This window comes from Chamaea fasciata, unplaced genomic scaffold (genome assembly GCF_029207755.1).
Source record: "Chamaea fasciata isolate MVZ Bird 193981 ecotype frontalis unplaced genomic scaffold, bChaFas1.0.hap1 SCAF_34, whole genome shotgun sequence".
Taxonomy (NCBI): domain Eukaryota; kingdom Metazoa; phylum Chordata; class Aves; order Passeriformes; family Sylviidae; genus Chamaea; species Chamaea fasciata.
In genome coordinates, this window is record NW_027094119.1 from 2,058,835 (window position 1) to 2,071,982 (window position 13,148).

The 13,148-nt window shown below is 40.0% G+C and overlaps 1 protein-coding gene across 1 annotated transcript; it reads right to left on the reverse strand.

Moving 5' to 3' along the window:
- On the reverse strand, positions 1-10,866 carry LOC136303459 (coiled-coil domain-containing protein 186-like). The gene is made up of 9 exons (XM_066207123.1): positions 10,774-10,866; positions 10,235-10,321; positions 9,329-9,471; positions 6,679-6,934; positions 5,899-6,088; positions 4,769-4,849; positions 3,525-3,735; positions 2,253-2,472; positions 1-1,552 (listed from the first exon to the last, which is right to left on the reverse strand). Exons 2-5 carry the CDS (start codon positions 10,262-10,264, stop codon positions 5,909-5,911), a joined length of 609 nt encoding a protein of 202 aa, XP_066063220.1. The 5' UTR covers positions 10,265-10,321; positions 10,774-10,866; the 3' UTR covers positions 1-1,552; positions 2,253-2,472; positions 3,525-3,735; positions 4,769-4,849; positions 5,899-5,908.
- Between the last annotated feature and the right edge of the window lie 2,282 nt (positions 10,867-13,148).

Genomic DNA, 13,148 nt, shown 5'->3' on the forward strand with positions numbered 1-13,148 from the left:
AGTCACCCAGATGTCTGATCAATTATCCTTCTCTGTGCTGCCAAATTCAGGTCCCTTGTTTTGTGTACAACGCAAACAGTACCTGCAGTAAGACGGATTCTCCCCACACTCCCCTTTTTGATTAAAGTAGCTAAAGCATTGCTATTGTAAATGTACATTGACTCTTTTTTACATGGCAATAGGAAGTTCAAGTATTTAATAAAAACCTGAAGTATGTATTTACACGGTGATCTGATCAATTGATTTTGGTCAAAAGGTGATAGATACAGAAACTACACATTTACTGCTGGAATAAAGATATTTCAGATCCTGTACATTACTTATCCTGGAATTCAAATGTGAACATGATGTTGTGACTAAACCAAACCTTGTCACTCTTCCCCCATCACCCTCTCAGCCACTGAAGGACTAAGCAACAGTTTTCAGTTACTTTGACCAATTAATTCTTCACGACAGTAAAATCAAGGAGTCGCACAGATTTCTGTGCCACTTTCACAACAATAGATTAGAATCCCATTTAGATCTATTTCTTATTTCTTACCAATATTGTCGCTAGTTAGTCTAGTCACAGCTAATGAGAAAGTTTCATTAGCTTCCAGCTGTCTTTGAAAACAGATGTAATCATCATGTGTGCATATACTTACATAGATTTACAATGGGCAGCTTAAATTCCTTCAATGCTGTTAGTGATGCAGAAGCCCAGAGAACTTTATTAACCAATTATCTGGTATCAAACTTCTTTTGATCCGCATGTCTAAGGATCAAGGGTTTACAAGATTTGCTGAACTGACATTGGTTTCAACTAAATGAACTCAAGAACTGAATCACAACACTTTCAAATTCTCCTTAGTTTTACTGTTGTTTCACTCCTCTGGAATAAAGAAATTGACCAGTTGAATGTTAATCTAAAGCAAAAAATATGCAATATTACGGCCACCACTTAAAACCCAAACTTTTGTAATAAAGCATTATTCCATGCACATGTCAAAAATGCTTAATCAACCCAAAGATCAGAAATAATATGCAAGAAAGGAAATAAACATCTGAAAGCCCTTAAAGCTCAGTAACACTGGATATGTTCAATAGCAACTAAGACATAATTGGCTTTATTTTTTTTTCAAGCTCCATCATTAAGAGACTGATTAATTACACAGTGCAGAAATTAAAATCTCATGGCAACTCACTCCAAACAGTCTGCACTGCAAAGCATCTGTAATTCAAATAGAAGTTTCAGATAAATGTAGTGTGCAGTGAATTCCAGCAGTACCTCAGGCTCTGGGGTACTGGGTAGACGGAACCACACAGATGCCAAACCCTGCTGATCTCTCACACAAGTGAGCCTGTGTGGCCAAAGGCTTCTTTTGCAAAAACCCAGATGCTTGTGCTGGCAGGCAGAATGCAAAACACAGTGGTCTGTAGCACCTGCCTCTTCTGCATCTTCACATTGGTTAGTCCCCAGAAGTTTTAGTTATGTCTGCTTTATTCTCTGTTCCAGTTCATGCTTGTGTTTAATAAGCCGTTCTATTTCTGTTCCTAAAGTTTGCAGGTTTTCCTTCGTGGGAGGGGAAAAAATGATAAGTTATACAGGGAAATTAATCCATCAGCACAAAATGCACTAATAAGTCAAAATTAGTGTTTATGTCAGCAGGTTGATACTTTCAAGTATCCAGAACAAATGCAAATTATCAGAGTCAGAAAAAAAACAAACTCATTTCAATAAAAAACTCAAAGCTCTTGGCAAGTCCTTTTTTGCAGTTACCAGTACTCCATAGGATGCCCAGAAGGTAGAATGCTAGTTCCCCTAAGCATTTAAGGGAAATGATGATTACAGGAAGAGATCTCCAGCTTGTGCACAACCCTGCAGCCCAGCTGGCAGCCTGCACACCATTTTCCAGCCTGCCAGCTCTCCGTGGCAGCAGAGGTGCTGCCCCAGCAGCTCAGGAGGGCCAGGCAGGCAGAGCCCATGCTCCTGGTTCCACATGCCCAGGGGAGAGCATGGAGAGACCCTGCCCTGCTGAAGGCACAGGCACTCCAGGTCTTATCTCAAGCAGCAGCCCATTAGTGCAGCATACTCTGAGGGTACCAAACTGGAGGAACATGGCATCATGTCACGTAACTCCCCGGTTAACCTCAATGCTATCAGTGGCACCAAATCACAATGAGCTGACTTCTGAAAAGCCTTTCACAGCATGCAGTGAAGGAAGCATCTAAGAACCACAAGAATGTGCACAAGAACTGGCACAGCTACTCACTTTCAATGTAATATTCTTCAGGAATGTATCTTCTAACACAGCCTGAAGCTTCCTGTTTATCTCTAAGGAGAGTTCCAAGGTGAGCCCACTGTCTGCAGGGTGAGATGTATACAGAGATGCCATAATCCCACCACGCCTGCTCAAGTGAACTTTGTTGATGTCAGAGGCCTCTGATGAGAGGGTTCCAGCCTCTTCCCTCAAAATATAGCTCTGAATAATTCTGGAGGATAAAAAAATAAAAAAACAACATCATAGCATTGCAAGGCAGAGAAGAGTCTGATGCTGAAATAACTTTAGATTCCTGACATGAGTAATTTTACTTTCAAGCAGTACTGTATTACCAAAAAAAAGCAGTAAAAGTTTACTCCTGCAATTTCTATGCCAGAGGAAAACCTGGGATACCAGTAGTGATACAGGAAATGCTGGCAAATCAAGAGACTACAATGTGCAGCATTTACTTATTTAAAAGTATTCTGAAAAGTTACTGGGACAAGAAAGATCTTTCTGGTAAAAAGTCTACTTTTCTTTGCTGAAGGACTCCAGACACGGAATCTTAAGCTTTCTACACATGAGAAAAAAATTACAAAGTCACTTCTCAAGAGTTTTCCCAAGCTGTAATAATTTTCTGTGAAATGGTACCAGCTGGGCATAAATGCATGGACTCATTAAGCAAGGGGCTGTTCTTAACAGGCAAATGTACCTTCCAGAAGCAGCTTTATGCCAGCATTTCTTACCCTCCTCACTGAAGTTCCACACATTTTCCTGGAATATGAGATTTTCATTTAAGTGGAATTTTGTCTCACACATTGTCTCACTGACCACCTTTGGCTCAGATACATCATTTGTTTGATATATATACCAGAGTACCATCTGGAATATTGCAGATTCTCCTTCCAAAAAACCCACAATCAGCACCCTTTTAAGCACACGGAGAGAATGGACTCTTCTGCTAGCCAGTGGCAGCAGTCCATCTCAAATCAGCCACCTGCTGACCATTTTGCTACCAAAAACCCACTTGTGCCAGTTTATTCCTCCTGAAAAAAATCAGCAATAGTACTAATAGAGAAAAACCTGGCAATTACTATAACTGCTGGGAAAAGATAAGAAATAAAACCCAAAACTAATTCTATCTTCAAAGTCTACTGTCACTGCAGTATTTTTACTGTTTTAAACATTTTCATTTAGACAATTTTCTTTACACAAAATCCAGAATACTTGTCTAGTGCATCAGCTCAACACTGAAAACCTGCCTGAACAGAAGACAGAACATACTTTGTTTTTTTCCTGATTTCCTCCACCAGCTGTTTAATGTGATCCTCCATAAACTCCATCTTCTCATTTTTTCAAGCATGTGCCTTCTGCAGCCTCAGTATTCTTTCAACCAAGACAGCCTTGTCCACCTCTGGGAAGCTGTCCACAGCCACTGCAGAGCCAGTGTTCTCAGGTGACCGGTCCTCGTTGCTGCTCCGTGCGTTCAGGGACCCTGCCAACACATCAGCTTCTGTAAAAACTCCCTCAGATCTTACACGAGGTGAAGTGCCCTCAGCAGAGCAGTGCATGCACTCACACCACCTGCCAGGAGCTGAGGATACTTTACCCAGGATGCCAGTTTCCCTTTGTGTTAGTGGGGTTCTCTCTAAAGGATCCTTACAGTGTTTATACGTGACATGCTGGGACAGCCGGTGCAGTCCCCTCCTGTGGGTGCACTGCCTTTGGAGTTAGTGTGCTCCCTTCAGGAAGGCTTATTCCCACTTAAACACTTTCATGTTCGTTTACCTGGCACAGGACTGAGCTGATTTTAAATGTGTGTCTTGGAGTAAACTAAAATTACAATACTATGAAAACTGTATAGACTCACAAAAGCCCTACATATAAACACTGCAGCACTGATCCCTTAGAGCTCGCAGTATTTTCTATACATTCTGCTGTTCTTCCGAAGCATTTGTCTCTCTCACACAGGGAGATTACAGGACACCTGGACAGAACCAACTCAACTTAAAACCCGAAGATATTGAGGAAGCAAACATGCTATTTTCAGTGCCAAAGATCACTCCTTTAGCTCTAACTGGATAGAAAGTAAGGAATATTACATAAACCCATTGATGTCTCTAATGATGCTAATTGATTTCTCATTTACACAGTTGCAACTGTCAATAGGGCAATTAAACAATGTTGGAAGCCACTGCTAATTTTTATTTTGCCTCTGGCAGCATGTAAAAGGGTCCTCTATAAACTGGAGTCCTCTCGAGCTTCCTCCAAACATAAAAGCAATGGAATAAAAAAGGCAGGTATTTTAAAAGAACCAAAATATATAAACATTACACTTTAATCACATAACAGGCACCTACAACTGCAGTCAATCAAATGCATTTTGCTGCTTAGAGGCTATTTTGTCAGTTCTAATGGGAGGCTGCCCACACACTGCATATGCACAAACCACATAAAGAGGAAGCACACTGTGGCAACCTTGTTAAGACTGAAGGGCTGTTTGGCAGCCCTGCTATGTGCTCCATTACCTGATGAACTGGAACGGCTCCCCATGCTGCTGACTTCTTTGTCATAATTACCATTTTCCATCTGATCCAATTTCCTTCGTGCTGAAAGTATTAACAAAATGATGATTACCAAGAGCAGAGTAGAAACTAAAAATTACAGTGTTACCCAACATACAGAACCTTTAATCACCTGCACTAATTTAACATGATATGACAACTGAAAGACAATGGCAGTAACGAAAAATAAAACCCAAACAGCTTCCTACCTCTTTCTGGCCCCAGCCATGAAGTGCCTGGATGTAACACTCACCATGATCCCTACAAAGTGCTGTAATTTCCAGTTGAAGGTGTAATGTCATATATAGGATTAACTGGGACCAGTAAGGCTTCAATTTGATTTTACTTTTGATTAGGTCTGCCAAGTAAACTACCACCGATGTTGGCAACTCTATTCCAGCATCTTGTAAGTTTATCACTACAGCAGTACTTGTGCCAGAAGCACCACTCACTCACTAGGGATCAAGAGGGAAAGCACACAGCTGTTCTTATATGCACAAAAAGGGACATGGAACTTGTCTTGCACAGTGCAATAGGATCTCTTATTTCAAACACATTTCATTATCTTCAAATCTATTTGCACTCAGAGCTTATGCATTGTTGGGTTTTTGATGACTTCTATTTGTAGACAAAATTAGTCATCAGTGTCTCCATATCCAGCTTTAAAAACTGAAGTGCTCTGTTTAATGTACTAAAAAAATAACTGTCACCAGCAATTCCTGATACAGTCAGCAAATAGGAAACTTCTGGCAACTTCTGAATACACTCCTACACAGATCAGGATCCACATATACCTACAGTGACATTTCAGTAGTCAGATACATCATAACAAAGACTAAGCTCTTTGGAAATAAATAATTCATTTTATGTCTAAGCCCAGTTCAAAAGTTATATTTTAGACTGAAAATTAACACAAAGGCCTGTAACTGCAGTTTCCACAAGGTCTAACTTGCTCACTCTCCTTGTCTTCAGGGACAGGGAGAGCCTGCAGGGTGACATTCAAGCAGTGAGCACACACCGACAGGACCTGAGTGTCTACCAGACACTGAAGGGCTCTGAGATGGGGCTGACTCATAATTGAAAAGAATCTCCACCTAGCTGAAGTTATTTTGTGAGGTCTTTCAGGTTTGCTGCGTGCTTGCGCTTCTGGGTAGCCAGGTCATCCTTCAGCTCATCCACCTGGGTCCTCAGTGCTGACACTTCTTCTTGCTCTGAGGCCAGCTGAGCCTGCAGGGTCTCAATCTCTGACTTCCACTGATCCTCCTCCTTCTGTAACCTGACGGCCTGAAATAGGGATTTTATTTTCAGTCACACACAAAAAAATTCTAGCCCAACCATAGTGCATGCTCAACATCCCTAAATGCACTTTTCACCTGGGAATCATTAACACTTTACATTTATTATTTAGGCTGAACACTAGCACTTCACATGAGTAGTAAGATTCCTCAACCACCTCCAAAATATCTACATGATACAGTACAAAGCCACACTACTTTCCATGACTCACTAAGTTTATTAAAAACTACATTTATCTCACAGTACAAACAGGACGTGAGGAACAGTTTACAGTAATGAATTTCACAGGCAAATTAGAACCTTTTGTCTGTTTCAATTACAGTTGCAGAGAGAACAACTCTGCCCCCAAAAAGCCAGAAAGAGCAACACAGTGACACTTCCTCATTTCAGCAGCAGTGTGCCTCAGGACTTCTTTCAGCTTGGCAACATGAGGTGTTCATATCCCACTGCTACTAACGGCAAATTCAAGGAGAAATTACAGTCAGGTAAGTGAAGATACAAGGTGGTATTCATGTGCTACATGTTTATCTGCATCAGACATCTTACTAGAGCAAAAGCAAGCTGCCCACTGTACTCACCAGATCATCTTTAGTCTGTTGAACACAGTCCAGCTGATTCTGCAGCTCTCTTTCACTGTAAGAAAGCTTATCCAACTGGCTCTGTAAGGAATTGTTTTCAGACTGAAGCTGTGCATTCTTACTGGTTAATTTCTCAGTGAATATCAATAGCTCAGATTCTCTTTTCCGACTACCTTCAATGTCCCTCTGAAGATCAGCAACCAGAGAATTGAAACCGTCTATTTCTTCCTTTAAAGCATTGATTTCTTGTTCATCTCTGTCAAAACAATTGTATCTCATTAGTGATAACCTGAGCCTAAAGATATGAAGCTTCATTGCAATAAAAGCATTCAGGTCAAATCCAAATAAGGCAGGGGAACAATTAATGACCCTGGGGTATCTGTTAGTCATTTGAAATGTCAAGGGAGTTTCCACTTTGTTTCACAACATGCTGCAGTGCTGAAACAACAGATTTCTGCATCCTGTAGAGGACTCAGGCATTAACTCCTCAAGGAAGGCCATCCCTCCATATTCAACTTCTCCATATGACCTTCAGATCAGGGTACAAACAAAACTCTCAAATCCAGACCTGGTAGGTAAGAGGAAGGTTTGTAAACCCAACAAAGGCGGCCAATCTGTAAGAGGCCTTATCTTTAAGAAACAGGGAAATACTCCAGTTTGGATTTCCCTAGGACAGCAGTATGGCAATTCCTGACACATCCTTATCCAAGCCCTGCAGCTCTGAATCAAAGAGCCAGTTTTACTCCCCTACTCCTCCCCCCCAAAATAAGTCCTTCCCCTCTACAAAACAAGTTTTTATTTCTACTGAAAGACTCCCATTAGGAGACTTTTGATCTATCACATCCAATCTGAGTGAAAAATGCTGCATCTTCAGTTATCAACGTTCTACAGAAAGTGCTGGAAATTAATTCCAAAATTTAACAGCTGTTAAAAATGTTACAGACTAAAAACATCCCTCTTATTTGCACTTGCAATATTAGTTCATTAATTCTACAATCACAGGATTTTATACACCTCTTCTAAAACTTTACTTTCTAACATCAGAAAAAAACTCACCCTTCTCACAGGGAGCGTGTATATTCAAATTTCAAAACAAAATTAAAATTACACAAAGCAAGAGCACACATCTCATTTAATTTCCTGACAGACACTGTAATTATGAGGAGGATCAATTCACTTTAAATCAACAATCCTGCAATGATATGTTTCTCCAAGAAGAGCCAAGACCCAGTCACTTGTGCTGCAAAGTATCTCACCTATAGTTCCCATTTAAAAACCTGTGCCAGAAGGGTATGCTTGTATTTTACATTTTCAAATACCTTGCTTCATTACAGGAGAAATCTCTGACTAGCAGTCAGGGTTGGATCAGACAAAATTAGAAGTTTAGACCATTCTAAAAGAAATGGCTAGCTTATCCTTAAAAATTTACAAATGAAGGAGACCAAGGAACACTGGAGGTGGTAAGTATCCAGATCACACATTAATTTCTTTCCAGCATTCAACCTAAAATCATATTTTTCCAGTGAACAAAGATAGCTGAATGTTCCCTTTGTAATACAGCCTTTATACATTTCAGGATGTCTGCCTTGAAATTGAAATAAAAGACAATATGAAATTTAATGTAGGGATAATAAGTGTTGCATGGGAAGGATACTGAAAAAAAATCCAAATTGAATACGAATGAGAGACATACTTAAGCATGTCTCAACCACTGAGAGGGTGGAAACACACATTTGTAGTTTCACACTCTGATCACAGTCACTTTAATTCATTTGGCGAGATTCCAAGTGAAAAAGAACTGTTACTGATGCAGGTGTAGGCTCCAGTAGTTTCTAGCACACAGCAGTTTCCCTGGGAAGACACCATGACAATTCGGGTGACCAGCACACAGCAAATGGAAAGTGGTTGATTTGCTAAACCCTGAAGAAGGCCTATAACTACAGAAATACTTCTCAATGAAAAATAAGAACTGTTTACCAGCGTGAGAGGGACAGACACATGGGTGGTTCTGCCTATCTGACATTTATCTAGCTCCATTTATGCAACACCACTGGAACCAGCAGAGTGGCCAGCATTTGTATATCCCAGTCCATATGTACCACACAGACACAGGACCATGCTCAGACACTCCTGGATCATACATGAGCCCAGCCCTCCCCTGAGATTATTTCCCTCACATTCTCAAATGAGCAAACTTCGACACTGCAGAATGAATTCCAGTCCATTAGAAAGAAAAGTGCCCCATACTGTCGCAATACAGCATCTGTCAAGTAAGTAAAATTCTTTTCATGAAGTACTTGCATTCATCCATCACAGTCTTAAAGCAATTTATCTTTCCAGTTTAATTGCTCCCCTCCATCTTTCAATAAAGCAAGCACTGAGCAGACACCTAGAAGGTAATTTCCTGTAGAGTATGCTGGAAATCAGGCACTTGTTATTCTAATAATGACAGACACTAAATTAGAATTATCAATCTCAATCCCCTTGTTTTGTAAGAGGCCACCAAGGTTATCTTCAGTATTAGCAACACTGATTTAAATCAGGACAGGCATTCTTCAAATTACAATACATTGAAAGCATAAATAACTTCAATAAAACAAATAGATCTCAGATAATCTTTTAAATCATTAGTCAAAGTGCACAGCTGTACCTCTGATGTTGATCTTGCAGCTGATCTACAGTTTTGACTCTGTCCAGCAAATTCTGAATTTCACTTTTCTGTCTATTTATTATTTCTTTATACTTGGATAGCTCATCTTCTGTTCTTAAGCGCTCATCCTCTAGACACTTTACCTAAATGGAAAAAAAGAATGAAACCAGAAACTATTTAGTTTCACAAACTTCAGAGCTAAATTATTCTGACCATATGTCTAGACTGTTGTACAAAGCTCATGTGCTAATTTTACAGTGATTCCAACCAACTTAGAACAATATCCCAAAGTATTTCAGATCAAATTGAGTCAGAAAAACAAACAAACAAGAAATTGAACAAGTGTGCTTAATGCTTGTTTTGTCCAAAGGCTCGAACTTATCAGCCCCATTAATCAGGGTTCACAGATATGATGTTTCCCCAGTTACCAAGGCAACCCCTTACTATGCCTTCCTCCCTTCTTCCACAGGGCTATTGAGCTGCTCTGGAGAGAGGGACTGGCATGCTATTCCATAGACTGCCCACAAGTTATGGACAGCACAACCTCCTTACCAGACTCAAAACTCATTTCACAGGTAGGAGAAGCATACAAGTATTTTACTTACACTAAATTTAGAAAATTGAAAATATTTGCAGGGTGACAAATTTAAAATGTTTCTCAACATTTCAGCCAAATGAGGAGCACACCATGAAGCAAAACACTGTTGTGTTACAGATCAGCTCATACTCCCTAAAAAAGGCTATCCAGAGTGAACAACTGGGCGTCCTTTCTGGTCTCATGTCAGCCAATCTCTAACCACACTGTCTATTCCCAAAAAAGTAAAAGTACAATTAGGAATGGAATGTATTCTTGTTCCAAAAACTCAGTACTGTGTGTTCAGCCCCACTCCCATCAGCACACTTTACCTTTGTTCTCAGTGTTCGAAGCTCATCCATGCCTTCCTTAAATGTTCTCTTCAAGTCTTCCAGTTCTTTTATTTTTGCATGATGCACCTTTTTAGAGGGTAAAAAGTTCATTGAGAAAACTAAATGTACAGTGGCGCCTCAAAAAAAAAAAAAAAAAAAAAAAAAAAATCTAGGCCAATACAGGCCACCACAACAGCTGAGAGGGCTTGATGCAGAACAGGTACCCCAAAGGCTTGGTTAACTTCTTCAGAAAGGAAAGCAAAACCCCAAAACTTCTTTATTCTTGGAAGAACTGAGAAGAAAAGCAAGACTTTCACCTTCACTATATCATATTTTCCCCTAACTTTGTTTTTAAAAAGTGAATCCAAGGTAGTACCTGAAGAGATCCTCCAAAAAAGCAATGCTGGGGGGCAGACACCTGGGATTTAGTATTAGACAACAAAAAAAGACAAACCCCAAAGATTCTGGCATAACTATAAGCATCTTAAAATAAGATTCTCAAAATTATAATCTCACGGAATTCTTAACCACATATTTACCTCCAGGTGATCAGACTTCTCCTGAATTTGTTTCTCTAGTTCTCCTCTAGTTACTCGGAATTTTGCATCCAATTCATTTGATTTAACTTCTTCTGACTCCTAAAGGAATTGAAGAAATATAAGTAGAGTTTTATGTGTTCCTTTCTATTCTATGAGTGTACAGACAGCTTTTCACATCACTGAGCCTTTCCTGTAAGTACATCTCTGATAATCCTGACCATGCCAGGAAAGACCCCCATGCTGCATGCTGTCACGATCCGCTCACACAAGCGGGGTTCGTGATGGTTCATTTTAGGGATCTCAGAGCACAAAAGACACAGCGGGGGACAAACTCAGTTTACTCAATCACAAATGCACCTTTATTTAGTGCCAACAAATGCGATAGTAGGGAGAGAAAAAGAGAATAGTTAGAAAAACAGAAAAGAGGGGAAGGGGATTATAGCTACCAGCATGGAGGGTCGAGTCCTCGAGGCTTTTGAAGATGCCTATAGACGCGAGTTTCTCCAGTGGGGTGATCACAAAAGTGAGTGGGGGTCTCCAGGGTTTTTATAGTCCTCTCCGAAGCGACAGGCAGTTGGCCAAACAGGTGGGGGAAATCATTGCAGTGTGTTCATTTAGAGAACCCAGAACAAGTCGGTCGTCAGCAGGTACAGCGTCAACCAGTACAAGTCAGCAGGCACGGTCACTTCACCGTGACTTGCCCATTGTTTCTGCTCAGGTTCTGATGTTCCGATATGGGTGCTGGGTTTTTCCATCAAACACACCTGCAGGCAGCACTTGGCCAACATCCCAACAACCTCAGCCAGGCCAGAACTCTTGTATTGAGATTTTAAAATCCCTTTTAGGGGTTTCAGTCTCTGTCCTTGACGATGGTTGTGAGGCAGATGAGGGATCTTCAGACCGTCTCTTACACCACCCCGTGACTCACGATTGTCGTCAAGAGAGCTCCTTCTGCAGAGTTCCGTAGTCTTGCGAAGTCTTCAGGACTCGTCCATGTCAGTAGCATATCCCGGAAAAAACAGGGACAGTAGAGACTGTGTGTGAAAGAGAGAGAGAGAGAGAGAGAGAGAGAGAGAGAGAGAAATAGGAAAAGGAAATAAAAACAAAACAAAATCAATCAATATTGATTAAAACAATTTCATCAAAATAATCAGAACAAATCATCAAATTTCTTAAAGTTATAACAATTTTCAAACAAAAGCTTAATTTTGATTACAATATAACATAATTAAAACAAACAACAATAATCAAAACAAGCAACCAACAATTTCAAATTAATCTGCTGTTGGAGGTCTAATTTTCACTGTTTGGGTAGTACGTCTCGTGTCAATAACTTTGGGAGTGTCTCTTGCAAAAGGGGTCTTGACTAAACTGTGTGCTTCCATTATAGATGCCAAGTGTGTCAACTTCTTCATCATTTTCCAATTTAGGATGTATAAAATGACTGATAAGACAAAACCAATCAAAACCAAAATCAAAAGAACAACAATGGGATGACACACTTTGTTCAGGATACCTGTAGCCGTAGGTGACCACTCAAAAAGGGTATCCCACCACCTGTGTTCAGCATCTTTTCTTACCCTTTCCATGACATGATGTATTTTTCTCACTTTGTAATGAATAGTTACCAGGGTTTTCTGTCGGTTTTTCTTGATCTGTTCCAAAATTTCAATTAAATCCTGATGAAGCAACAATTGCTTCACCAAAGTAAGATTCATCCCAATAGGGGGAGGCAATAATTTGTGCATCACTGTATAATCAGATTGTAAAAGCTGATAAAAGGTAACTGGGGCTGAGTAAGAAAAGTCACATCCTGTAATTGTAGTAAAGTTACAAACACAATAATTTGAGTGATTCTTAAGATTCACTACTATTTCTTCTACAAACACTACATTACAAGCAGTTTTAAAGCATGCACAGCCATTGCCTATATATATTAGCACTGTTTCAGAAGTCTGGTTAGGGTGAATTTCAAAGTGGCAGATATTTTGTTCAGTGTCCAGACAAATGTCTTGAGCTATGATTGCATTACTCTCACAGATGAAACCTTACTGTTCCTGAACAATACATGATTCTAAACTAACAGTTTGCCATCTCTCGCCATTTTGACGGGCCCATTCTCTGTGCTCAAAAGCATAGAGAATAGCTCCATCATGATTCAGTCCTAATGCAATGATAGGAAATATCGAGTGTACAGAGGCATTACATATGGTTAACACAAAAGCTGTAACTGTGTTGGTATTGGGGTTATAGGTAAAGTTTACTAATTTCCACCAGGATTGGAATTCCTTTTCAAAATCATTTGCATTGTCTCAAATTATTTTCCAAATTTCAGTAGGAAAAGTGCCTTCTTCTCCTTCCCTTATGATTGAGGC